The sequence below is a fragment of the Corythoichthys intestinalis genome, chromosome 16 (assembly GCF_030265065.1).
Source record: "Corythoichthys intestinalis isolate RoL2023-P3 chromosome 16, ASM3026506v1, whole genome shotgun sequence".
NCBI lineage: Eukaryota > Metazoa > Chordata > Actinopteri > Syngnathiformes > Syngnathidae > Corythoichthys > Corythoichthys intestinalis.
Genome location: NC_080410.1, coordinates 42,209,941 through 42,237,636, shown reverse-complemented (window position 1 = coordinate 42,237,636; position 27,696 = coordinate 42,209,941). Strand labels below are relative to the sequence as shown.

Sequence of the window (27,696 nt, the reverse complement as noted above, 5' to 3'; positions counted from 1 at the left end):
ACTGATTTCTTGATTGCGACAGACAGATCGTCCCTTTCCAGGCAGAGGATTATGTTTTCATCTAGGATTACAGATAGCAATATTAAGAACTTCTAATAGCGACGGGTTAATACTCGGCACTTAACTGTATTTAAAAGCCTTTGGTTTGAGGCGTGTCATGTACACGAACGGACCGCGCCCAAGCTGTACGTGACTAGGATTCCTTTACAGTGTTGAGGAACTTTAGAAGAGGAACGTCATGTTGTGATGGTGAGAAGAGTTTACATTCTTTATCATGCTTACAAATACTAATGTTGTAATAGTGTCTAAAGCTCAATTTAAATAGAGTTGGGCTGCATCAAGGATTCCCAGAAAGAGGAACTAATTTTGCTGATTCATTTGGGCTAACTTTGGTAAAAACGCCACCAAAACCTTTCATTCACTTGAGCTATGTTTGACAACTTTTGAATTTTGAAAAGAAAAAAATATCATAAGCAAAATTTACAAGGATAACATTTGTTTGTTATTTATGTATTATTTATTAACTTTTTAAATTGATTACAGATTGCGGCAGTATTTGACAGTGGTGTCACAAGACCGTCATAATTATGACATGACACTGTCATGAGCATGAATGAATGCTTATGACAACAGATGTCAGCAAGTATCATGCGGCAAGTGATGTCACTTTTGAATGGATGTAAAAGATGCCGACTGGACGTAAATGAAGTCAGTGACAAAATTGAAACTTGATTAAATCTGTCATAAGCTTTCATTAATGCTCATGACAGTGTCATGTCAGAATTATGGCAGTCTTATGACGCCACTTTCAAAATTGTTACCCAAATTGCTTTTTTTTTCTTTTTTTTTTTTTCCATGTTATTTTTTATCTATATACATATACAGTGTTTCCTGTACTTGTAAAATATGTGGACTGGTCATATTATTTGGCAGTGGCATCATAAGACTGTCATAATTATGACATGACATTGTCATGAGCAATATTAAATGCTTATGACAGAACAGATGTCATTAAGTGTCATGTGGCAAATGATGTCACTTTTGAATTGATGTAAAAGATGCCGACTGGACATAGTTTGTGACAAAATTGAAACTTAATGACATCTGTCATAAGCATTCATTAATGCTCATGACAGTGTCGTGTCATATGTCATAATTATGACGGTCCTATGCCAGTTTTATGATGCCACTCTCAAACTGTTACCCAAATTGCTGTTTTTTTTTTGTTTTTGTTTTTAATCTGGTTATTTTTTTTTAAGATATGTGTGTGTGTGTATATATATATATATATTCACAGTACTGTATAATTTTATTATATTATGTATATACAGGATATACTGTATGTATATATTTTCCCCAAGTGGAAGCTTCCATGATCCTAATTTAACAATTAAAAAAATATATATACAGTACTGTGCGAAAGTTTTAGGCAGGTGTCCTGCCTAAAACTTTTGCACAGTACTGTATATTCACACAGTGGTACCTCTACTTGTAAAACGTGGACTGGACATATTATTTGGCAGTGGTGTCACAAGACCGTCATAATTATTACATTACACTGTCATGAGCATGAATGAATGCTTATGACAACAGATGTCAGCAAGTGTCATGCGGCAAGTGATGTCACTTTTGAATGGATGTAAAACATGCCGACTGGACATAAATGAAGTCAGTGACAAAATTGAAACTTGATGAAATCTGTCATAAGCTTTCATTCATGCTCATGACAGTGTCATGTCAGAATTATGGCAGTCTCATGACGCCACTTTCAAACTGTTACCCAAATTGCTTTTTTTTTTTTCCTTTTTTTTTTCATGTTATTTTTTATCTATATACATATACAGCGTTACAGTTGTAAAAGATGTGGACTGGTCATATTATTTGGCAGTGGCATCATAAGATTGTCATAATTATGACATTGTCATGAGCAATAATAAATGCTTATGACAGAACAAATGTCATTAAGTGTCATGCGGCAAATGATGTCACTTTTGAATTGATGTAAAAGATGCCGACTGGACATAGAGTTTGTGACAAAATTGAAACTTAATGACATCTGTCATAAGCATTCATTAATGCTCATGACAGTGTCGTGTCATATGTCATAATTATGACGGTCCTATGACAGTCTTATGATGCCACTCAAACTGTTACCCAAATTGCTGTTTTTTTTTATTTTTTTATTTTATTTTTTTAATCTGGTTATTTTTTTTAATATACATTTATATATATATATATTCACACAGTGGTACCTCTACTTGTAAAACATGTGGACTGGACATATTATTTGGCAGTGGCGTCTTAAGACTGTCATAATTATAACATTAAACTGTCATGTGAATTAATGAATGCTTATGACAGATGTCATTAAGTGTCACCAAGAATTTAGAATCAAAATTTGTCACTAACTCCATTTACATTTAGTCTGCATCTTTTCCATCCTTTCGAAAGTGACAACATTTGCCGGACGACACTTAATGAAGTCTGTCATAATCATTCAATGCTCATGACAGTGTCATGTCATAATTATGACTGTCTTATGATACCACTGTCAAATAAAGTGTCACCATTTTTTTTTTTTTTTTTAATTATTCAAGTAAAATAGTAATAAAAACAAAATTTCCACTCTACGTATTGAAATATGAGATTCCATAGGAAAACCATAGCAGATTCTGGACATAAAAGAAGAGGGATATTCATGGCGGCGGCAAAGTATCAGGTACTTGAAAACTCTCCTTGTTGTGACGTCAACATTCCACAAGCGTCGCCTTCATTTTTTTTTTTTTAGGAGGCGAGAGTTTTTCAACATCACGGCTCTGCACCTCAGATTTCAGTGACCCAGAGCACTCCGGATTTTAACAGGAGGCTGCTGTTGTTGCCCAGCAACCAGTTGCAGGTTCCCATTGAGCAAGCCCGCAGCAATTCTGTCAAGGTTAACACCCGGTTTGATTGATCAGGTTTCTGTTTTTTTGTGTCTTGATTGCATTGTTTTGGCGTTGACAGACGCCGTCGTCTGATGAGCAGCAAAAGTTAATGAATGTGGAGCAGTGGCGCTCGACGGATCCTAGCCAGAGTGCGCCATGCACTCCCAGGCACACTGAGAGGAAGTCCCTTTCTGATGCTTCCAACAAAGGTAAATGGCTAAAGTCACGAAATGTAACTCAAATAGTGCTGCAACGATTAATTGATTAACTCGACAAATTCGGGTAAAAAAAAGTCTTCGAATCAAATTTTGCTGCTTTAAAGATTTGTTTAATTAGAGTGGCGTTGTAATGGTTAGTTTTGAAAGCGTTTGCAGTTAGTTTTATTGATTTGGGTAGATTCACTGCCTTCTAGTGGCAACAGTGAATATGACATAACTCATTTAACATTGCTAAATACAGCTGCTCCCTGTTAAGACCAACATAATATTACGTCCCTTGGTTGTGGCTAATAAGGTAAATTTTTGTTTGAGCTAATGTTTTTTTATGCATTTAATTTAGTTTATAAGTACATCCAACAGTTTTTGTGGGAATATTTGAACAATTTGTTAATAGCATTGTAAAACAAAGTTAAAATTTTATAGCATTTAAGCTAGCGGACTTTTGATATGCAAGTTTGTTCACTCAGATCCGCCTTTATTTATTTTTTATACCCTTTGAGGCTAAGCTCTGGTATTTGAATTTACAGTTGTTTTCAAAAGTTTACATACACTTGTGAAGAACATAATGTCATGGCTCTCTTGAGTTTCCAGTTATTTCTACAACTCTGATTTTTCTCCGATAGAGTGATTGGAACAGATACTTCTTTGTCACAAAAAACATTCATGAAGTTTGGTTCTTTTATGACTTTATTATGGGTTAACAGAAAAAGTGATCAAATCTGCTGGGTCAAAAATATACATACATGGATCTGAAAAAGCGAATCATTGACATGAACAAGTCAGGAAAGTCACTTGGAGCCATTTCAAAGCAGCTGCAGGTCCTAAGAGCAACAGTGCAAAGAATTGTTTTTAAGTATAAAGTGCATGGCACTGTTTTGTCACTGCCACGATCAGGAAGAAAATGCAAGCTATCACCTGCTGCTGAGAGAAAATTGGTCAGGAGGGTGAAGATTCAACTGAGAATCACCAAAAAGCAGATCTGCCAAGAATTAGAAGCTGCTGGAACACAGGTGTCAGTGTTCACAGTCAAGCGTGTTTTGCATCTCCATGGACTGAGAGGCTGCCGTGCAAGAAGGAAGCCCTTGCTCCAAAAGCAGCACCTTAAGGCTCGACTGAAGTTTGCTGCTGATCGCATGGACAAAGATAAGACCTTCTGGAGGAAAGTTCTGTGGTCAGACGAAACAAAAATCGAGCTGTTTGGCCACAATGCCCAGCAATATGTTTGGAGGAGAAAAGGTGAGGTCTTTAACCCCAAGTACACCATGCCTACCGTCAAGCACGGTGGTGGTAGTATTATGCTGCGGGGCTGTTTTGCTGCCAATGGAACTGGTGCTTTACAGAGAGTAAATGGGATAATGAAGAAGGAGGATTACCTTCAAATTCTTCAAGATAACCTAACGTCATCAGCCCGAAGATTGGGTCTTGGGCGCAGTTGGGTGTTCCAACAGGACAATGACCCCAAACACACGTCAAAAGTGGTAATGGAATGGCTAAATCAGGCTAGAATTAAGGTTTTCGAATGGCCTGACTTAAACCCCATTGAGAACTTGTGGACAATGCTGAAGAAACAAGTCCATGTCAGAAAGCCATCAAATTTAACTGAACTGCACCAATTCTGTCAAGAGGAGTGGTCAAAGATTCAACCAGAAGCTTGTGCATGGCTACCAAAAGCGCCTAATTGAAGTGAAAATGGCCAAAGGACATATTACCAAATATTAGCGCTGCTGTATGTATATTTTTGACTCAGCAGATTTGATCACTGTTTTCTGTTCACCCATAATAAAGTCATAAAAGAACCAAACTTCATGAATGTTTTTTGTGACAAAGAAGTATCTGTTCCAATCACTCTATCAGAGGAAAATCAGAGTTGTAGAAATAACTGGAAACTCAAGAGCCATGACATTGTTCTTCACAAGTGTATGTAAACTTTTGACCACAACTGTATATATATATATATATAAAATTTCCAGCGCAAAATACACATGTGCCACACAAATTATGTCTTTATTCTTTTTTTTTTTCAATTCATTACAATTTTTCTTCATTTATTATTGAAAGTTATATTTTTTAAATTATTGTTTAATTCAGCATCATTTATATTTTCTGTCATTCATGGATTCTGGGGGGTAAAAAAAGTTTTTTTTTTTTTTTTTCTCTCAAGTTTATTAATATATCCCCTCACAATGGAGCCTTCAATTTTTTTTTCTTTCAAATTTTGTTTTGTTTTTTAAATTTATTGCCCATCGCAAAATACCTGCAGGCAGCACAATTGGATGTCAATAACGACTACAAAATATTCTCCCTTGTCCTATATGAAATAAAAACATTTGAGGAAAAAAAAAACATAATAAATGCATGAAAGGTGTCAAATCTTGCCCACTTTTTGACAGATTCTGAATCCTTCTTCAACTTGTTGGCCAACACTCAGAGCAGCCGGCTGGACGACCAGCGAGTGTCCATGCCGTCGCTACCCGGAATAGACAAGGCGTCGACTTCTGACGGGGATTCCAGTTACTTGTGTTACATGGTCTCCAAAGTCCAGGTTATTATATCATATAATGCTGAATTTTCTTTATAGAAGCGGCACAGAAGATGAATGAATCTTTTTAACATGTTCAGAATAGCAGAATGGAAGATCAAAGATGCTCCCTACCACAAATTCAGCGTGCTGAGGATAATTCCGCTTCTGGCATTTCCCGTTCGGCCTCCTTCAGTCCCGGTTCGGACTTGCAACGCACCAGGAGCCAAGTACCAACAGGTTAGAGCAGCGGTCCGCAACCTTTAACACTCAAAAAGCTTTTTCGACCACAGATAAGACAACGCTGGGAGCCACGGACGGACACTTTTCAAAATCTGAAATGAAGTATTAGAGCAGATATTGGTACCTTCTTGACCAAGAGAGCCAGTAACAGCCACACATTTTTAGATGTGATTTCACGAAAGCCATCCAGCATAGCGCTTTCAAAATTTAACAAAGGCTTTTCTTCAGTAAGCAGAACAAGCCCGGGTCAATTTTCACACACAGAACATTCACCAACTATGTGAACTCACAGTGCCTCTGGAACGTTGGGCATTTATAGGTCACTTTCTGTTGAGTTTGAGTCTTAGTCTTTCTGACTAAAAAACATATTAGTCTTAGTCATATCTTAGTCATTTCAAAATGTGTTCGTCTTCGTCTATTTTTTGTTGATAAAAATTTTGTCTAGTTTTAGTAGACGATTACTTCATTTGTAAAATTTTACAGTTGTTGTCCAAAAATAAATTAAAGATTGCCAACAATGGCATACCGCACGCATGCTATTTTTAATCCATGACTTCACTTCGTAAAGCTGAAGTAAAGCATGAGTGGGACATTATAGACCTGCCGTCACATAGAAAGCTTGTTAATTGTGCTACTTTTCTCCGGTAATCTTTCAAAAACGAACATGCCGATCACACATGACTTTTTTGGAACTTGTAGAAATGACTCTAGACATTACGACATATGTAGGATGTTTTCTTCATACGTTTCCCGAAACCAAAAACTCGGAGAAAAAAATGTGAACACTGAATCAACTTGCGCGGACTTTTAACGCCAGCTCGGTAGTAAACATTTATGCAGTAAACATTTTGTTGGGTTGGCATTGTCTTTCAGAGGACAAAGACGTAAGCCTTTTTGATATTTTTAACTTAATTTTTAGCGTGACGTGCCGTGCTGCTTCTGTCTGAAAATGAATGACCTGAAAAGAATGAAAATGGTATCTGACTGCCATGGTTACATTTTCTGTTGTAAAAAATAAACTTTAGTAAGGGGGAAGTCTAAATAAGTTATGGAATTAAGATTTGTAAATAGGGTTGTTCCGATCATGTTTTTTTGCTCCCGATCCCATCCCGATCGTTTTAGTTTGAGTATCTGCCGATCCCGATATTTCCCGATCCGATTGCTTTTTTTTTTGCTCCCGATTCAATTCCAATCATTCCCGATAATTTTTCCCGATCATATACATTTTGGCAATGCATTACGAAAAAAATGAATAAAACTCGGACGAATATATACAGTGCCTTGCAAAAGTATTCTCTTGAATCTTGCAACCCTTCGCCACATTTCAGGCTTCAAACATAAAGATATGAAATTAAATTTTTTTTGTCAAGAATCAACAACAAGTGGGACACAATCGTGAAGTGGAACAACATTTATTGGATTATTTAAACTTTTTTAACAAATAAAAAACTGAAAAGTGGGGCGTGCAATATTATTCGGCCCCTTTACTTTCAGTGCAGCAAACTCACTCCAGAAGTTCAGTGAGGATCTCTGAATGATCCAATGTTGTCCTAAATGACCGATGATGATAAATAGAATCCACCTGTGTGTAATGAAGTCTCCGTATAAATGCACCTGCTCTGTGATAGTCTCAGGGTTCTGTTTAAAGTGCAGAGAGCATTATGAAAACCAAGGAACACACCAGGCAGGTCCGAGATACTGTTGTGGAGAAGTTTAAAGCCGGATTTGGATACAAAAAGATTTCCCAAGCTTTAAACGTCTCAAGGAGCACTGTGCAAGCCATCATATTGAAATGGAAGGAGCATCGGACCACTGCAAATCTACCAAGGAGAAAACTGATCAGAGATGCAGCCAAGAGGCCCATGATCACTCTGGATGAACTGCAGAGATCTACAGCTGAGGTGGGAGAGTCTGTCCAGAGGACAACAATCAGTCGTACACTGCACAAATCTGGCCTTTATGGAAAAGTGGCAAGAAGAAAGCCATTTCTCAAAGATATCCATAAAAAGTCTCGTTTAAAGTTTGCCACAAGCCACCTGGGAGACACACCAAACATGTGGAAGAAGGTGCTCTGGTCAGATGAAACCAAAATTGAACTTTTTGGCCACAATGCAAAACGATATGTTTGGCGTAAAAGCAACACAGCTCATCACCCTGAACACACCATCCCCACTGTCAAACATGGTGGTGGCAGTATCATGGTTTGGGCCTGCTTTTCTTCAGCAGGGACAGGGAAGATGGTTAAAATTGACGGGAAGATGGATGCAGCCAAATACAGGAACATTCTGGAAGAAAACCTGTTGGTATCTGCACAAGACCTGAGACTGGGACGGAGATTTATCTTCCAACAGGACAATGATCCAAAACATAAAGCCAAATCTACAATGGAATGGTTCAAAAATAAACGTATCCAGGTGTTAGAATGGCCAAGTCAAAGTCCAGACCTGAATCCAATCGAGAATCTGTGGAAAGAGCTGAAGACTGCTGTTCACAAACACTCTCCATCCAACCTCACTGAGCTCGAGCTGTTTTGCAAGGAAGAATGGGCAAGAATGTCAGTCTCTCGATGTGAAAAACTGATAGAAACATACCCCAAGCGACTTGCAGCTGTAATTGGAGCAAAAGGTGGCGCTACAAAGTATTAACTCAAGGGGGCCGAATAATATTGCACGCCCCACTTTTCAGTTTTTTATTTGTTAAAAAAGTTTAAATTATCCAATAAATTTTGTTCCACTTCACGATTGTGTCCCACTTGTTGATTCTTGACAAAAAATTAAAATTTTATCTCTTTATGTTTGAAGCCTGAAATGTGGCGAAAGGTTGCAAGGTTCAAGGGGGCCGAATACTTTTGCAAGGCACTGTACATTCAACATACAGTACATAAGTACTGTATTTGTTTATTATGACAATAAATCCTCGAGATGGCATTTACATTATTAAAATTCTTTCTGTGAGAGGGATCCACGGATAGAAAGACTTCTTAAAGGACAAATGTGACTTTGTATATTGTGACTAAATATTGCCATATAGTGGATTTTTATGAGCTTTCAGTAAATGATAATTCAGCCATTTAACTTCTGCCCAAATGCATGATGGGAAGTGCAACCATGACTGTGCGTAATGGTACCAATTGATATATCTTCTCAGTGTTGGGAAATAAATTAGCGTGTTAAGAAAAAGCTCAATTACAACCTTTTTTCCCCACATTGCTTCTCACGATATTTTTGATCGTTGAGAGAGGGATTGTAAGGCTTTAGCCAATTAAAAAAAGGCTCAAAGGCTGCCAAAATTCTCTCTACTCATTTTACGTTGCCTTTTAGTTCTATGTATACGTAATACGGTGCCATTATAGATTGAACGCGACAATGCATGAGTGGGTAGTGCAACGCATGTGTAAATTGCGTTAAATATTTTAAAATTATTACCGCCACTGACGCGATAAATTTGACAGCCCCACTTTAAGCCAAAACTAAAGACTCTGGATGAGTGTAAGACAATTTGTCTGTAACATTAAATACAATTAGAAAACGATTTAATTAAAAAATATATATGTATATATTATAAAAGGCATGTCCGATATTTTTTTGCCGATTCCGATACTTTGAAAATGACGTGATCGGACCCGATCGATCGATCGGGACATCTCTATTTGTAAACAATGAAAAAATTAAAAGTGTTCAGTGGCTGTCACTGAGTAGCATTTGCGATCGCTACACAAAACTAACTAAATTACCCCCAAGAACAGTCAGAGACGTAGGACAACCAGAGGATATAATATATAAGAAAGACAGGGCTGGTGGTAAAGGGTAGCTTGTTGAAACGGGAGAATGTCATTGTCAGTCGCATAGATAAAAAAGCTAAGGCTATGCTTAGGGCGGCTCGTTTTTTTTTCGTCCTTTTCAGCCTTCGACACTCGAGCCATCTCTTTAACTGAACATTTTTATGTTCTTCCACATCTTTGCCAGTGAATTTGGCACCAGGGACGTCATTTTCGGAGATAATTAGTAGGTTTAGCCCTGTAAACATCTCCTTCGTGCACGATTTCCATTCATTTCCTATTAGGGACAAATGGTGGCATGTCCCCCCTTAGCAATAGTGGCTAATGTCATGAATATTAATGAGCGGAAGTGACGTGTTGCTTGCGGTACGCCATTACAAAAGAACAGTGACAAAGGAGCACATACTGTAGCGTCAACAAGGACAACACCAACTTGGTGATGATAATACGCACTCAGCAGGGAAAAAAGTACATTATTTTCAGTAATAATACCCATCTGGATGCCTCAAACTGTATGTAGATAAAAAAAAGAAAGGTTTAAGACAATGCTCACCACGCTAAATGCTGATGCTAACGCAAATGCTACGTGTTACATTTAATGTGTGATGATCACTCAGCACAGACCTTTAAAGGCTAAATTAACATTGTATATTCTCTCTTTCCAAAATAAGAAAACAAATCTTACCATGTGTTTCCAAAGTATGGAGAGAGCAGCGGTTTGGGCCCAGTACGTCACATGAGTGACACAACTAAACACTGTTACGACGCAGGCTAACCACCCGTACAGTAATTATTATCACACATTGCTAGCATATGACGGGAACTGGAGCATTTCCGTCACGTTTTCGTCTCGTCAGACAAAAACTGACATTCGTCTCGTTACGTTTTACTTTTCCAAGACACGTTTTTAGTTTATCGTCTTGTCATTGTCATGAGAACATTGCTCATTGACGAAATATTTTCTCGTTGTTCTGTAATCAAATATCAACAGGAAATGACCCATAAATGCCCCAAAACAACTGGAAGTGATGAAAATCAACAGCAAATGACCTGACAGGCCCCAAATTTAACACATTGGTTCCCATTGACTGCCATAGACATCCAATCCATTTTAAGTGGGAGGTATGGCCGTGATTGAACGAATGTTAGATTGGATGTCTACTAGTGATGAGATGAATTCACAGCAAAAGGGTTGTTGGTTTTTTTGTCTTTTATTGTATAGTGAAATGTTGTTGGATTATTTCCTGACCTGACATGTATCGATAATTGTTATACTACCATATTGTAGGATATTGGTTATCAAGAATCTTTAATCGCAAATCGTATCGTATCGTGAAGTACCCAGAGGTTCCCACGCCTATTAGACGATCCGCTTTTGGTACTTGTACCACACTCTGACAACCACTCCTGTATTAAACCATCACTACTTGTCACCTAACTAATATGCCTGATTGTGTGCTGGCAGGCCCGGATTCTGACAAGTTCTTCAACATGCTTGCCAACTCGCAAGGCAAACGTCTGGACGACCAACGAGTGACACTCCCATCTTTGCCTGGGATTCAAAATGGAGGCGCGACCAAAACGCCCAACCCAGATGCCAGTTATTTGTGTTACATGGTCTCCAAAGTCCAGGTCTGTCCATTTAGGCTAGGTTCATACTACAGGTCTTAATGCACAAATCCGATTTTTTGCCATATGTGGTTTTTTGGCGTGCCCGTTCAGACTGCCTTTGTCCATTGAGACCTTTCAAGTACTACGCATGCGCACTAATTCACAGTCCGACACGCGCTGAGCAAGACGACCCGCATGCGCAGAAGCATCAAAACAAATGACCACACATGCTGGCTGTCATCCGTCATTTCAGGGATATCATATTTTGCTTTTTAAAAAGAGGACACAAATAACAGACATAAATAATCCCAGTTTAGGCTTTTATTCAAAGTACCGTAATTTCCGCACTATAAGGCGCACCTGACTATAAGCCGCAACCCACCAAATGTGACACGAAAACAGCATTTGTTCATCGATAAACCGCACTGGACTATAAGCCGCAGCTGTCCTCACTGTATTATGGGATGTTTACACCAAAAGATTTTAACCGGTAACACATCATTAAACAGCGGCATCATACGACGGTCAGAAGACCAAATGAACCACCATGAAGCTTTGAACCAGTTGGCTGCAAAGCTTCATTGCTTCAAGCAGCGTCAGTTCGCCATCACTGCTCCCTTGGGGGAGACAGTCAGTCTCTTCTGCCACCTGCTGTCAACACTGTTGTTGTCCAACATGCCTCCTAGCATGCATTGCAGCACAATAGATGTAAAAAGCAATCAAAATTCAAATATATATCAAAATTCATGTTCTGTGATAATTATTTATTCAGTTACGTTTCCAGTTGTTTCATTTAATGACTAGTTATGGTATTTGGTTACACTTTATTTGACAGTGGCGCCGTAAGACTGTCATTAGCCATTCATAATTATGACATGACACTGTCATCTGCATTAATGAATGCTTATAACAGATGTCATTTAGTGTTATTCAGCAAATTATCTCACTTTTGATGGATGTAAAAGATTCGAGCTGGACATGAATGGAGTTAGTAACATAATTTGCTGGATGGCACTTAATGACATCTGTCATAAGCATTCAGTAATGCCCATGATAGTGTCATGTGACAGTTATGATGGTCTTATGACAGTCTTATGACGCCGCTGTCAAATAGTTTTACCAAATACCATAACAAGGAATTAATGAAACAACTGGTACAGTAACTGAATAAATAATTCGCACAGAACATGAATTTTGACTGTTATTTACATCTGTATTGCTGCAATGCATGCTGGGAGGCATGTGTTGCCTATTAACCCAAATTAATCAACAAATAAGCCGCACTTGACTATTAGCCGCAGGATTCAAAATGAAGGAAAAAAGTAGTGGCTTATAGTCCGAAAATTACGGTATATGGATTGATAGCATGCACGCACTGTCCGTGCATGTCACACACACACATACGAGCAGTTTTCCCTGACTCTCGGCCGCGTAAGCAATGTTGAAATATTGCTTGTATGGAGCAGACAGAAAACCGATCATTCTCAGGCCCATTTTTATTTTTTTTTATGACTGTTGTCAAGTCCGACCCTTCCTAAAAAGCCGTGTTCAAGGCAAGCTAGGCGCTAATAAGGCACAGCTGCACCGCTACCGTAGCGTCTCGCTTTTTGATGACGTAATTGCGGCATGGATTCCGATTTGAGAGACTGGACAGTACAGACCGCCGTGACAGTCTGGAAAAATGTGGCCCAGATCGGATTTGAACAACATACGAAAGTGACCCAGATCAGATTTGAAATGGTCCAGCTCAGACCCAACGTTCAGACCGTCAAGTTAATGCCTCACTCGAGTCGGAAAAACACGAAAAAATCGGATTCGTGCATTGAGACCTGTAGTATGAACGTAGCGTTAGACTCAACTAAACCCAGAGGTGGGTAGAGTAACCAAAAATTGTACTCAAGTAAGAGTAGCCTTGCTTCAAAATAATTTTACTCAAGTAGTCATTCAAAAATGTACTCAACAACAACCAAAAAAAGCATTTCGGTGAAAAGAATACTGAATTAAATATTACTATAGTGGAGATTTGGTACGGTCTGTGGGGAGAATACTTAGAAGACCTCCTCAATTCCACCGGCATGCCTTCCTTAGAGGAAGCAGAGTCTGGGGACTCCGAGGTGGGCTCTCCTATCTCTGGGGCCGAAGTCACTGAGGTGGTTTGAAAGCTGCAAGGGTGGATGAGATCTGCCCGGAGTTCCTAAAGCAGGGGTGTCCAAACTTTTTGCAAAGGGGGCCAGTTTTGGTGTGGTAAAAATGTCAGGGGCCGACCTTGGCTGAGGTTCTTTACGTACAACAACAATGTATTTCAACAAATTTTAGCAAGCCATTCTGTTTTACATTTGCTTTTTTATTATCATTTTAAGTATCTTAAGCATGTGTTCTGGTTCATTTGAAACATGCATTTCACATGCAGTTGAATATTCACTTAACTTTTTTTTCTTAAACAAACTAGCTTTAAGTTGCTTCAATTTCTTGTAGCGTTCCTTCCCTGCAATCTTGTCGTACATCTCAGCGTGTCTCGTTTGGTAATGTCGCTTGACATTGACTCTTTAAAAACGGCCACTGTCTCCTGGCAAATGAGGCAGACACAGTTGTTGCGTATTTCAGTCAAGAAATACCGTATTGGCCTGAATATAAGACGGCACTGATTATAAGACGACCCCCTCTTTTTTCAAGACTCAAGTTTGAAAAAAATACTTTTTGAACACCAAATTCATTTTTATACAGAAAATAATTCCAGTACATATGAAACACATGATTATAACAATATATTTGAGAGAAAAAGCATGTTATTTTGCCTCATTCAAATCTTAATATCTGAACATTTAAATATGTAAACTAAAGTGCTATCACATTCGTAAACGAATGGCTTCTGGTTTTTGAAATGTAAATAAACCAATCTTCTGTGATAAAACAACAAAATTGCAATAACTGCATTAACCATCAAAGTGAAGTCTTACTGTAATTGTAGTCTTGAAACAAATCAAAATAAGGAAAAACATTGCAATAAAATAATGCAAACTGGTTAAACTTGAGAATAGTTGAGATCTCTCATGACAGAACATGGCTTCAATGATATCTGGCGCCATCTAATGTCGTGAATGGGTACAATGTCTCGACCGTGAATATAAGACGACCCCCACTTTTTCAGTCTTATTTCAATGTCTTATATTCAGGCCAATACGGTAGTCCAATTTCCACCTACCCTTGAAGCGCCGGCCCTCACAGTCAATTTTTTTGTTTGTTTATTGTCGCCATTTTAGAAAATTTGGGGTAAAGCGTCACACGGATTGATGTCACTCAGAGTGCTGCTTCCCTCTAGTAGGTAAATGAGGAACAGCATTTAGTGTAAGCTACTTTATATGCTGCTCAATTTATTAAGTCTATGTGTGGGCCAGATCTTATGGGTTTTATGACAGAGGCTGCGAGCCGGATGAAATTTGACCACGGGCCGCGTTTGGCCCCCGGGCCGGACTTTGGACATGTCTGTCCTAAAGGGTCTGGATTTTGTGGGGCTGTCGTGGCTGACACGCCTCTACAACATCGCGTGAACATCGGAGACAGTGCCTCTGGATTGGCAGACCGGGGTGGTGTTCCCACTTTTTAAGAAGGGAGACTGGAGGGTCTGTTCCAATTATAGAGGGATCACGCACCTCAGTCTCCCTGGTAAAGTCTATTCAGGGGTGCTGAAGAGGAGGGTCCATCAGGAAATCGAATCTCAGAATCAGCAACAGTGTGGTTTTCGTCTCGACCGTGGAACAGTGGACCAGCTCTTCACCCTCTGCAGGGTCCTCAAGGGTGCACGGGAGTTCGCCCAACCGGTCTACATGTGTTTTGTGGATTTGAAGAAGGCGTTCGACCGTGTCCCTCGGGCAGTCCTGTGGTCGGTGCTTCGGGAGAACCTATTACCGAGCCCCCTGGTAAGGTTTGTTTGGTCCCTGTTGGTTTCTAAGTTTGGTCCACATTCCCGGCAGTAAGTCAGATTCGTTCCCAGTGAAGGTTGGATTCCATCAAGGTTGCCCTTTGTTCTGTCCATAAATTTTATTGACAGAATTTCTAGACCCAGCCGAGGTGTTGAGGAGGTCCGTTTTGGTGGCATCAGCATTGCATCTCTGCTTTTTGCAGAGGAAGTGGTGCTGTTGGCTTAATCAAGCCGTGACCTCAAACTCTCACTGGAGCGGTTCACAGCCGTGTGTGAAGCAGTTGGGATGAAGATCTGCACGTCCAAATCTGAGACAACGGGCCTCAGGCGGAAAGGGATGAGATCCTGCCCCAAGTGGAGGAGTTTAAGTATCTTGGGATCTTGTTCACGAGTGAGGGTAGGAGGGAGCGGGAGATCGACAGGCGGATCGGTGCAGTGTCTGTAGTAGGCATGTGCCGGTTACCGGTTTCAAAGTTTACCGTGGTATGAAAACGTTACGGTTTCAAAACCACAAAAATTTTCTGTCATACCGTAGTACGGTATTCGCTATTTTACAAGTCTCAAAAATGCAGCCAGAAGTATCTTGGAGCGGCAGCCTCCCTCTCCGGTTGTTGATGTGTGTGTGTGTCAGTAACGCTATTCTGCTAAACACCAAAAAAGAAACACTCCAAACAAAAGGGGTACTTTTCTTGAATTTATGGAGGTCTCAAATCATGGAAACTGAAATATACAGTTTTAAAACGTTGTACAATAGTATTTTACACGTGTGAGTAGCTTCATTCGCACAAACACAACAGAATGTGAGGAAGTCATCCATGAAAAAGTTTGCCAAAAACAAAACACACATTTTCCTTTCAAATTCAAAATACAAATTAACTAAACACTTACAAAGACGAATGTTAGCCTAGTCTTAGCTGGGAGAGCAACTTCGGCGAGGTTATAAATCTCATGGCCACTGAGAAACAAGCTTGAATGAAGGAAAAGGGATAACATCAAAGATCGCTAATTGCGACAGATGATCTTGCCCTAAGCACAAATGTACGCTCGCTGGACAAGGGGAGGTCTCACTCCCAGTGTTTTTAGATGAAACCTTTACACAACAACATTCACATTTTAACTAACTTATCCATTTTTAACTTATGAATTTTGCGTCTTTTTAACACAAAGGCATGACATGTAGACTAAAGTTGACACAGTGGCTGAAAATGGCGAAATTTCAGTTGAGCTTTTGCCCCCTCAAAAAGAAAAAAAAAAAGTACAGTCAAAATTTTTCCAATTTTATTTAGAAGTGTTTTTACTTTTTTATAGCAATTAATTTAGTTCTTGCTCCAAACTTGAGCAACCTGAGCTGTGGCTGCGGGTAGTATATAAGTTGTATTTATTTTAATTTTATTTAAAATATTTTTCTGTTTATTTACTTATTTTTACATAATATTCATGTTCCAATTTGCAAATATTTTCTGAAAAATAAAAAAATCCCATAAAAAAGTTTTTTTTTTTGTTGTTTTGTTTGTTTTTTAACCCATACCTCTCAAAATAACACATTTTGGAGCTATGATTGCAATACCGTGATACCGTAAAACCGCGGTATTTTTGCTCACGGTTATCGCACCATCAAAATCTCATACCGGCACATGCCTAGTCTGCAGTGATACAGACTCTGCACCGGTCCATAGAGTTGGAGAAGGAACTGAGCCAAAAGGCGAAGCTCTCGATTTACCAGTCGATCTACGTTCCTACCCTCACCTATATTCACGAGCTGTGGGTCGTGACTAGGCCTGAACGATATATCGTTTAAACATCGCCATCGCGATGTGCGCATGCGCAATAGTCCCATCGCAAGGACGTGCGATAGTTTTTTCATTTCATTTTTTTAAATCCACAAACGTTTGTTTTGAGGAAGGAGCGCGAAGGAGAGCGCACAGCCTCTCATCTCATTCCCTCCAACTCGCAGTCATCGGCTCCTCCCCCTCCCCTGCTACAGCGGAGTGGAGGGAGGAGGGACCGTTTTCAAAGTGAAAGCAAGCAACACGTTGAATAGGGAAGACTGTCTCCAAAAGGAGTTTTGGAAGTATTTTGGCTATCGACAAGAATATAAGGAACAAAAAACAGCCCTGTTGACAGTGCCTCGCCATGGTTGCCTCAACAAGAAGTAATCCGTCGAACATGTGGGACCATTTAAAACGCAGGTATCTATGCATTCCTGCTACGAGCTTCCCATCAGAGGCTTTTTAGTACAGGTGGGAACATTGTTACGTGCCAACGTTGTTGTCTCAAGCCTGCAATGGTGGATAAACTAGTAGTCTTGGCCAAAAACCTATGAGACCCAGTTGAGAATTGCTGAGCAAGGAAGGTGGACGATATGCAGACAAATACATAACACAGCAGCAGGAATGTCTTTTCTTTTTATTCATGTGACAGCTATCAGGAAGGCAGGAAATTTGGGAGTTAAAATGGTTCTGTTATTCATCAGTTATTTGCTGTTATTCAGTTCAATTATTTACAAGTTCAATTGAGTTTCTGTTTCTTTTATATTTAAATTAATTGTAAATCGTATTTTTCAAATAACTATAGTACAGCTGCACATAAAGTTTTGATACTTAATATTTTTTAAATATTTTTACAACTTTGTTGCAGTTTTGCAGTTTTATATTGTTATATTTTGTGTAAACAACTCAGGGGACTAATGCACTTGCACCTTTATTTGACAGATTTAATATTTAAGTTCAAATATGTTGACAACTTTATTGTTTTACTGAGGTTTTTATTTATTGTTATAGTTTGTGAACAACTCTTATTTGTCATATTTAATATTTTTGTTCAACTATGTTTACAACTTTGTTGTTATTTTACAGAAGTTTTTATTTATTGTTATATTTTGTCAAAAACTTAGGGGACGAATGCACCTGCTCTTTTATTTGTCATTTAATGTATTTGCTGCTGTTGAAGTGTCAAATATTGTGTTCAATAAATTATCTATTTTGTGCAGACATTGCTTCCTGGATCCCTTCATAATAATACAGCAATCTTAATCATTCACAAATGAAACGGTATTATATGAATACACTGTGGTCACGGTGTGTCATGCAAAGTATTTCCAAACAGCTATTCAAGTCATCTAGTGAAAATTTCTTTAAAAAAAAAAAAAAAATGTATATATATATATATATATATTTTTTTTTTTTTTTTACTATCGCAATATAATATCGCAATATATTGCACACCTCAAAAAAATCGCAACAATAGTTTTTTCCAATATCGTTCAGGCCTAGTCGTGACCGAAAGAACAAGTGGCCGAAATGAGTTTGCTCCGCAGAGTGTCCGGGCTCTCACTTGGAGTGAGAAGCTCGGTTATCTGGGAGGGTCTCCTCCGCGTTGATAGGAGCCAGTTGAGGTGGCTTGGGCATCTGGTTCGGATGCCTCCTGGACGCCTCCCTGAAAAAGTGTTCCGGGCATGTCCCACCGGAGGGAGGCCCCGGGGACGACTTGGGTTTCCGCCGAAGGAGCTGGTTAAAGTGGCAGGGGAGAGGGAAGTCTGGGCTTCCATGCTAAAGCTGTTTCCCCCGTTACCCAACCCCGGTTTAAGCGGAAAATAAGGGATCTATGAAAAGTATAGCGTGGTAAACCTACTCTTAGAAGCGCTTGTTTTTTTCAAAAAGTTATTCAAGTAACCTTAACGGAGTAAATGTAACTTTACTACCCACCTCTGACTTCAACCCAATAGTCTTAAAGCACGCTTTTCCATCAATGCTGTTTCACAACAGGGTTCTAGGCTCGATGACCAGAGATGTTCAGCTCCTCATGTACTCCAGAATTTGGGCACCCCGACGCCCCAGCGTAAAGTCTCATCCGCTTCAGAGCTTCCTGATAAAGCTCCAAAGCGGTCCGGTTCACTAAACCGAGATAGAAGTAACCCTCAACAACAGGTGAAGCACCTAAGTAGAGACGGGAAAGTCCATCAGGAAATGTTGTCTTATTTCTTCGTTTTTCCAAGTTCTCTACAGCTGAACAGCAGCAATTCCTAAAAATGCTGAGTCACGCTCAGAGCGGACGTATGGAAGAGCAGCGTTGCACTTTGCAGCAAAGCAGAAGCACGCCCAGCTCACCCGCACGCGGCCCGAAAGAAGCCCCCGCAGGTCACAAAATCAAACACGGAGGGATCACGGTGTGTGTCGTCTTATTAACGTCTGACATCTTTCGTACAGGTCCAGAAGCGGACGCGTTGTTCCGCATGGTGGCCCTCAGTCAGGCTCGCAGGCTGGACAACCAGAGGTTGTGTCTTCCCTCCCTGCCAGGGATAAGCGGGACTATGGAGGGAAAACGCGACAGGAGTCCAGTATGTTCTGTTACACTAGTTGACACCTTAACTCTTAATACCCTTATGTATCACACTTGATACACTTAGAATTTCGTTATTTTGAGATTCCGATCCAGAATTTTGAAATTTCTCTCTAAAAAATTGCATTTTCTTGTTGCTTTATTTTCATTATCCGTGCTACACAATTGTCAATGTCATAGAAACTCCTTCTTAATCATCCACTGTTCACCAACCTGGCAGGTCAGTGCACCACAAATCACTGTGAATGAAAGCACACCATCCAAAAGACATGGGGTCAAAGCACGTGCCCCCGAAGGCAAAACTGCAACTGCTCCATCGGGCAGCAACCTCCCAAAGTATGCGTCCTTCAACTGCGAGACAGAGTACCAAAGGACACATGATTCCACGGCCCAGGTAAGCAAGCCACTGTCATGATGATAAACATACGATACATACAGTGGGGCAAATAAATATTTAGTCAACCACTAATTGTGCAAGTTCTCCCACTTGAAAATATTAGAGAGGCCTGTAATTGTCAACATGGGTAAACCTCAACCACGAGAGACAGAATATGGGAAAAAAAAAGACAGAAAATCACATTGTTTGATTTTTAAAGAATTTATTTGCAAATCATGGTGGAAAATAAGTATTTGGTCAATACCAAAAGTTCTTCTCAATATTTTGTTATGTACCCTTTGTTGGCAATAACAGAGGCCAAACGTTTTCTGTATCTCTTCACAAGCTTTTCACACACTGTTGCTGGTATTTTGGCCCATTCCTCCATGCAGATATCCTCTAGAGCAGTGATGTTTTGGAGCTGTCGTTGGGCAACACGGACTTTCAACTCCCTCCACAGATTTTCTATGGGGTTGAGATCTGGAGACTGGCTAGGCCACTCCAGGACCTTGAAATGCTTATTACGAAGCCACTCCTTTGTTGGACTGGCTGCGTGTTTGGGATCATTGTCATGCTGAAAGACCCAGCCACTTCTAATCTTCAATGCCTTTGCTGATGGAAGGAGATTTTCACTCAAAATCTCTCGATACATGGCCCCATTCATTCTTTCGTTTACACAGATCAGTCGTCCTGGTCCCTTTGCAGAAAAACAGCCCCAAAGCATGATGTTTCCACCCCCATGCTTCAGAGTGGGTATGGTGTTCTTCGGATGCAATTCAGTATTCTTTCTCCTCCAAACAGGAGAACCTGTGTTTCTACAAAAAAGTTCTATTTTGGTTTCATCTGACCATAACAGATTCTTCCAGTCCTCTTCTGGATCATCCAAATGCTCTCTAGCGGACCGCAGACAGGCCTGGACGTGTACTTTCTTCAGCAGGGGGACACGTCTGGCAGTGCAGGATTTGAGTCCCTGGCGGCGCATTGTGATACTGATAGTAGCTTTTGTTACTGTGGTCCCAGCTCTCTGTAGGTCATTCACTAGGTCCACCGGTGTGGTTCTGGGATTTTTGCTCACCGTTCTTGTTATCATTTTGACGTCACGGGGTGAGATCTTGCATGGAGCCCCAGATCGATTGAGATTATCAGTGGTCTTGTATGTCTTCTGTTTTCTAATAATTGCTCCCACAGTTGATTTCTTTACACCAAGCGTTTTACAAAACTATTGCAGATTCAGTCTTCCCCAGCCTGGTGCAGGTTTTCAATTTTGTCTCGTGTCCTTCGACAGCTCTTTGATCTTGGCCATAGTGGAGTTTGGAGTGTGACTGAATGAGGTTGTGCACGGGTGTCTTTTATACCGATAATGAGTTAAAACAGGTGCCATTGATACAGGTAACGAGTGGAGCCTCGTTATACCTCGTTAGAAGAAGTTAGACCTCTTTGACAGCCAGAAATCGAAATTTTGCTTGTTTGTCGATGACCAACTACTTATTTTCCACTCTAATTTGGAAATAAATTCTTTAAAAATCAAAAATGTGATTTTCTGTTTTTTTCTTTCCACATTCTGTCTCTCATTTTACCCATGTTGACAATTACAGGACTCTCTAATCTTTTCAAGTAAGAGAACTTGCACAATCGGTGGTTGACTAAATACTTATTTGCCCCACTGTATTTGGACAATTTTTTTTATTTTTGAGGGGCGGGGATCTCATTACAGCATTCAATGATAATACATTGTATTTTTTTCCAGATGACTGTAAAAGTGTCAATGAGTTTCACACCACAGATGGTAAGTAGGGGTGGGAACCTCTGGGTAGCTCACGATACGATACAATTTGCGATACAAGGCTCAAACAAGGCACAAACTCACATGTAGTTTGTGAAATGTATCTCGTTCACCAAATGGTTATACACAGCAACTCATAAAAAGGGTGACTTATAGTCCAAAACTACAATACAGTGTATCACAAAAGTGAGTGCACCCCTCGCATTCCTGCAGATATTTAAGTATATCTTTTCACGGGACAACACTGACAAAATGACACTTTGACACAATGAAAACTAGTCTGTGTGCAGCTTATATATTAGTAGAGGTGTGCATCGGCACTGCCCTCACGATTCGATTCGATTACGATTCAGAGGGCCACAATTCGATTCGATTCGATTCAGAGGGTCACGCTTCGATTCGGTTTGATTCGGCAATGCATCGCGATGCATTAAAGCGTGGGATGCATTAAAATTCTAAAGCAAAGCATATTTTTCGTGAATCATGAGGCAACAAAAGCGGTCAGACATTAAACAACTTTTTATTGGCTCTTGTTTCACTCCTGGTTGAAGTCAAATGAAAATACTTTCAGATATATATATAAAAAAAACAGATCACAGCATTTAATTAGTGCTTTGAATGAGACCAGGGCTTTCTCTTTTTTTTACACACAGTAGCAGCCTTTCACACAGTGCAACATCTGAACTCCTGTGCAAAATCAGTAATAACAGTCACTGTATTTTAGTCACAATGACCCATCAATAAAAATATTCAAGTAAATATTAAAGAAAACGACAGAGAAAATATTGTAGTGCAGCAGCATCTTTATCGCAATATCAATCCAGGGATCAGTTCAGTGGCAAACAAAACATAAACTAAATTGCAATGTAGAACAAAAGTAAAATGTATGCCTAGCCCACTATATATGTGTAATAGAGGTTAGATCGGGCCTAAAAAATCCAACCGACCCGACACGGCCCGCTGGTATTGAAGCCCGACCCGGCCCGAGCCCGATCAATTAACTAGATTTGCAGGCCCAGCCTGAAAAACCCCAAAAAAATTTGTTTATTTTTGGGAGTTACGCGGAAAAAAAACGCAGCAGCAGCAATTTATTTTCATTTCTTCGAGTTGGCAGAAAAAAACACAAGTTGTCTTAATGTTTAAATAGTCTACATATTTTTATGATCATTATAAAAGCATTTACACAACGAAATGACTCTGGGAAAATTTAATATAAAAAAAAAAACTTGGGTTTTGCAGACACACAGAGGAGAAGATTCAAAAGGATCACATTTCTGTTGCCTTTGTGTGCATAAATAAAAGTGTCCTTCCTGACGAATTCTCAGTTGGCAGAAAAAACGCAAGTTTTCTTAATGTTTAAATAGTCTACATATTTTTATGATCATTATAAAAGAATTTACACAACCAAATAACGCCGGGAAAGTTTAATATTAAAAAAATAAAAAAAATTAAAAAAACATGCGGTTTTGCAGACACACAGAGGAGAAGATTCAAAAGGATCACATTTGTGTTGCCTTTGCATGCATAAATAAAAGTGTCTTTCGTAACGAATTCTCAGTTGGCAGAGAAAAAACACAAGTTTTAAATAGTCTACATATTTTTATGATCATTATAAAAGCATTTACACAACGAAATAACGCTGGGAAAGTTTAATATTAAAAAAAAAAACATTCGGGCCATGGCGTTCATGTGCGTGCACAAGCAAATGCACAATATAGAGAGCCTGCTCTTGGTTTTGTCCCATTTTTTTTTTTTTTTAATAATTCATTAGTCCGGCGCGGCAACCCGACCCGAACCGACCCGAACGTGAATGCTTAACATTTTGGGCCCAACCCGACCCGAATTGCCCAAAATGTTAATCGGGTTCGGGCACAAGATCTAACCTCTAAGAGATAGGACATAACATAACAATGGCTGAAGCGGAGAAAGAGGGAGCGAGAAAGATTATTGATGCAGCGAAGACATTGAAAGCAGACATCTGGAGACATTTAGGCTTTTACGAGGTTGGTGGGAAACTTGACCAGAGTTAAACGGTGTGTAAAAAATGAAACATGAGAATAATAATACAAATGGGGAAACCAAATCCGTTGCATCACCGGAATTACGCAGGGAAGATTTTTGAACGTACTTATATATTTTAAAATGCGCTGAATCGATTCGGCTTGTTGCCCGCATCGAATCGAATCGTCCATGCCCCGCATCGGGATGCGTCGCCGCATCGATTATTGTTGACACCACTATATAATAGAGTTCATTTATTTTCCCCTCAAAATAACTTAAAATATAGCCATTAACATCTAAACCCCTGGCAACAAAAGTGAGTACAGTGAAAGTTTTCAATATTAACATTCAACATGTCAACTGTCAATATTTTGTGTGGCCACTGCTATTATCCAGAACTGCCTTTACTCTCCTGAGCATGGAGTTGACCAGAGCTTCACAGGTTGCCACTGGAATGCTCTTCCACTCCTTCATGACGACGTTGCGGAGCTGCCGGATATTTGAGACTTTGCGCACTTCCACCTTCCACTTGAGGATCCCCCAAAGATGTTCTATTGGGTTCAAGTCTGGAGACATGCTTGGCCAGTCCATCACCTTTACCCTCAACCTCTTTAGTAAAGCAATGGTCATCTTGGAGGTGTGTTTGGGGTCATTATCATGCTGGAGCACTGCCCTGCGACCCAGTTTCTGGAGGGAGAGGATCATGCTCTGTTGCAGTATTTCACAGTACATGTTTCCCTCAATGGAATGTAACTCTCCAACACCTGCCGCACTCATGCAGCCCCAGACCGTGACATTCCCACCACCATGCTTGACTGTAGGCATGACACACTTATCTATGTACTCCTCACCTAGTCGCCGTCACACATGCTTGAGACCATCGGAACCAAACAAATTAATCTTCGTCTCATCAGACCATAGGACATGGTTCCAGTAAACCCTGTGCTTTGTTGACATGTCTTCAGCAAACTGTTTGCGGGCTTTCTTCAGAAGAGGCTTCCTCCTGGGGTGACAGCTGTGCACACCAATTAGATGTAGAGTGCGGCGTATGGTCAGAGCACTAACAGGCTGACCCCCCACCTCTTCAATCTCTGCATCAATGCTGACAGCACTCCTGCGACGATCTTTCAAAGAAAGCATTTGGATATGATGCTCAGCACGTGCGCTCAGCTTCTTTGGACGACCAACCCGAGGCCTGTTCTGAGTGGACCCAGCTCTTTTAAAACGCTGGATGATCTTAGCCACTGTGCTGCAGCTCAGTTTCAGGGTGTTGGCAATCATCTTGTAGCCTTGGCCATCTTCATGTAGCACAACGATACATCTTATAAGATTCTCAGAGAGTTCTTTGCCATGTGGTGCCATGTTGGAACTTTCAGTAACCAGAATGAGAGAGTGTGAGAGCTGCACTACAAATTTGAACACTCCCGCTCCCTATACACACACGTGGACCTAGTAATACTAAAGAGTCACATGACATTTTGGAGGGAAAATGACAAGCAGTACTCAATTTGGACATTTAAGGATGTCGTCTCTAACGGGTGTACTTACTTTTGTTGCCAGGGGTTTAGATATTAATGGCTATATTTTGAGTTATTTTGAGGGAAAATAAGTTAACTTTATTATATAAGCTGCACACGGACTACCTTTCATTTGTCAGTGTTGTCCCATGAAAAGATACAGTGCCTTGCAAAAGTATTCGGCCCCCTCGAACCTTGCAACCTTTCGCCACATTTCAGGCTTCAAACATAAAGATATAAAATTTTAATTTTTTGTCAAGAATCAACAACAAGTGGGACACAATCGTGAAGTGGAACAACATTTATTGGATAATTTAAACTTTTTTAACAAATAAAAAACTGAAAAGTGGGGCGTGCAATATCATTCGGCCCCCTTGCGTTAATACTTTGTAGCGCCACCTTTTGCTCCAATTACTGCTGCAAGTCGCTTGGGGTATGTTTCTATCAGTTTTGCACATCGAGAGACTGACATTCTTGCTCATTCCTCCTTGCAAAACAGCTCGAGCTCAGTGAGGTTGGATGGAGAGTGTTTGTGAACAGCAGTCTTCAGCTCTTTCCACAGATTCTCGATTGGATTCAGGTCTGGACTTTGAGGTGGCCATTCTAACACCTGGATACGTTTATTTTTGAACCATTCCATTGTAGATTTGGCTTTGTTTTGGATCATTGTCCTGTTGGAAGATAAATCTCCGTCCCAGTCTCAGGTCTTGTGCAGATACCAACAGGTTTTCTTCCAGAATGTTCCTGTATTTGGCTGCATCCATCTTCCCGTCAATTTTAACCATCTTCCCTGTCCCTGCTGAAGAAAAGCAGGCCCAAACCATGATGCTGCCACCACCATGTTTGACAGTGGGGATGGTGTGTTCAGGGTGATGAGCTGTGTTGCTTTTACGCCAAACATATCGTTTTGCATTGTGGCCAAAAAGTTCCATTTTGGTTTCACCTGACCAGAGCACCTTCTTCCACATGTTTGGTGTGTCTCCCAGGTGGCTTGTGGCAAACTTTAAACGAGACTTTTTATGGATATCTTTGAGAAATGGCTTTCTTCTTGCCACTCTTCCATAAAGGCCAGATTTGTGCAGTGTACGACTGATTGACAGACTCTCCCACCTCAGCTGTAGATCTCTGCAGTTCATCCAGAGTGATCATGGGCCTCTTGGCTGCATCTCTGATCAGTTTTCTCCTTGTTTGAGAAGAAAGTTTGGAAGGACGGCCGGGTCTTGGTAGATTTGCAGTGGTCTGATGCTCCTTCCATTTCAATATGATGGCTTGCACAGTGCTCCTTGAGATGTTTAAAGCTTGGGAAATCTTTTTGTATCCAAATCCGGCTTTAAACTTCTCCACAACAGTATCTCAGACCTGCCTGGTGTGTTCCTTGGTTTTCATAATGCTCTCTGCACTTTAAACAGAACCCTGAGACTATCACAGAGCAGGTGCATTTATACGGAGACTTGATTACACACAGGTGGATTCTATTTATCATCATCGGTCATTTAGGACAACATTGGATCATTCAGAGATCCTCACTGAACTTCTGGAGTGAGTTTGCTGCACTGAAAGTAAAGGGACCGAATAATATTGCACGCCCCACTTTTCAGTTTTTTATTTGTTAAAAAAGTTTAAATTATCCAATAAATGTTGTTCCACTTCATGATTGTGTCCCACTTGTTGTTGATTCTTGACAAAAAAATTAAATTTCATATCAATTTGTTTGAAGCCTGAAATGTGGTGAAAGGTTGCAAGATTCAAGGGGGCCGAATACTTTTGCAAGGCACTGTATGTAAGCTGCACACAGACTAGTTTTCATTGTGTCAAAGTGTCATTTTGTCAGTGTTTTCCCATGAAAAGATATATTTAAATATCTGCAGAAACGTGAGGAGTATACTCACTTTTGTGATACACTGTATATATTTTATCCACTTAACTGTTTTTCTTTGCTCACCTCTTCAAGGGACATAAAAACTTCAACCAGCCTTGCACTTTTCCGGAAGTCTTCCTCACTCTGGGTGCCCCGGGAGAAAACCTCATGATCCCTCTGAGTCCGAGACCCGGAAGACCCGTGTCCTTGAACCTCAACCTCGTCCCAAAAGAAGACAACAAGTCCCCTTATCCTTCGCCGAGAAATCCCCGCTCGCGGCCGTCGTCGCCCCAGCCGAAAGCGGCCCGTAAGGCGCATCCCGGTAATTCTCCGGGACGAGTGGGCTCTGCCATCACACCAGAAGAAGACTGTTTCTCTCTAATCGAAAAGGTTCATGCAGCGCACCTGCAAACGGGAGCGACTCAAGGCGGACAGAAACACAAAGGGGATCCAGTTCGAGGGAAGGGGAATGCAAAAGGGGGTGCCAAGAAAGACAGGAAGGATGGTGCTCATAAGCACTAAATCAGGGGTGTCCTAACTTTTTCCCAAAAAATAGACCAATACTGAAAAGTTACCTAGTGTTGCTTTAAGTAAAAAAAGTGAGTACTTCAT

The 27,696-nt window shown here is 40.2% G+C and overlaps 1 protein-coding gene across 3 annotated transcripts; it reads left to right on the top strand.

The window, feature by feature from the left end:
- Positions 1-110: 110 nt before the first annotated feature.
- On the top strand, positions 111-27,696 carry LOC130904694 (uncharacterized). 3 transcript variants are annotated; one of them, XM_057817638.1, is made up of 13 exons: positions 111-249; positions 2,656-2,719; positions 2,789-2,932; positions 3,004-3,133; positions 5,533-5,684; positions 5,762-5,900; positions 11,147-11,313; positions 18,976-19,137; positions 19,206-19,347; positions 19,417-19,547; positions 19,770-19,943; positions 21,673-21,711; positions 27,178-27,696. In XM_057817638.1, the coding sequence occupies exons 2-13, from the start codon at positions 2,699-2,701 to the stop codon at positions 27,604-27,606; spliced, it is 1,830 nt and encodes a 609-aa protein (XP_057673621.1). In that variant the 5' UTR covers positions 111-249; positions 2,656-2,698; the 3' UTR covers positions 27,607-27,696. The 3 variants fall into 3 exon arrangements, with proteins under 3 accessions (XP_057673621.1, XP_057673620.1, XP_057673619.1); XM_057817637.1 differs by having other exon boundaries at positions 2,647-2,719; XM_057817636.1 differs by lacking the exon at positions 111-249 and having other exon boundaries at positions 1,454-2,719.

Coding starts and splice junctions, on each gene's coding strand:
- LOC130904694 (XM_057817636.1), top strand. CDS start 2,642: ATGAGATTCCATAGGAAAACCATAGCAGATTCTGGACATAAAAGAAGA. Junction 2,933..3,003: donor CCCGCAGCAATTCTGTCAAG/GTTAACACCCGG, acceptor TGGCGTTGACAG/ACGCCGTCGTCTGATGAGCA. Junction 19,348..19,416: donor CCCGAAAGAAGCCCCCGCAG/GTCACAAAATCA, acceptor TCTTTCGTACAG/GTCCAGAAGCGGACGCGTTG.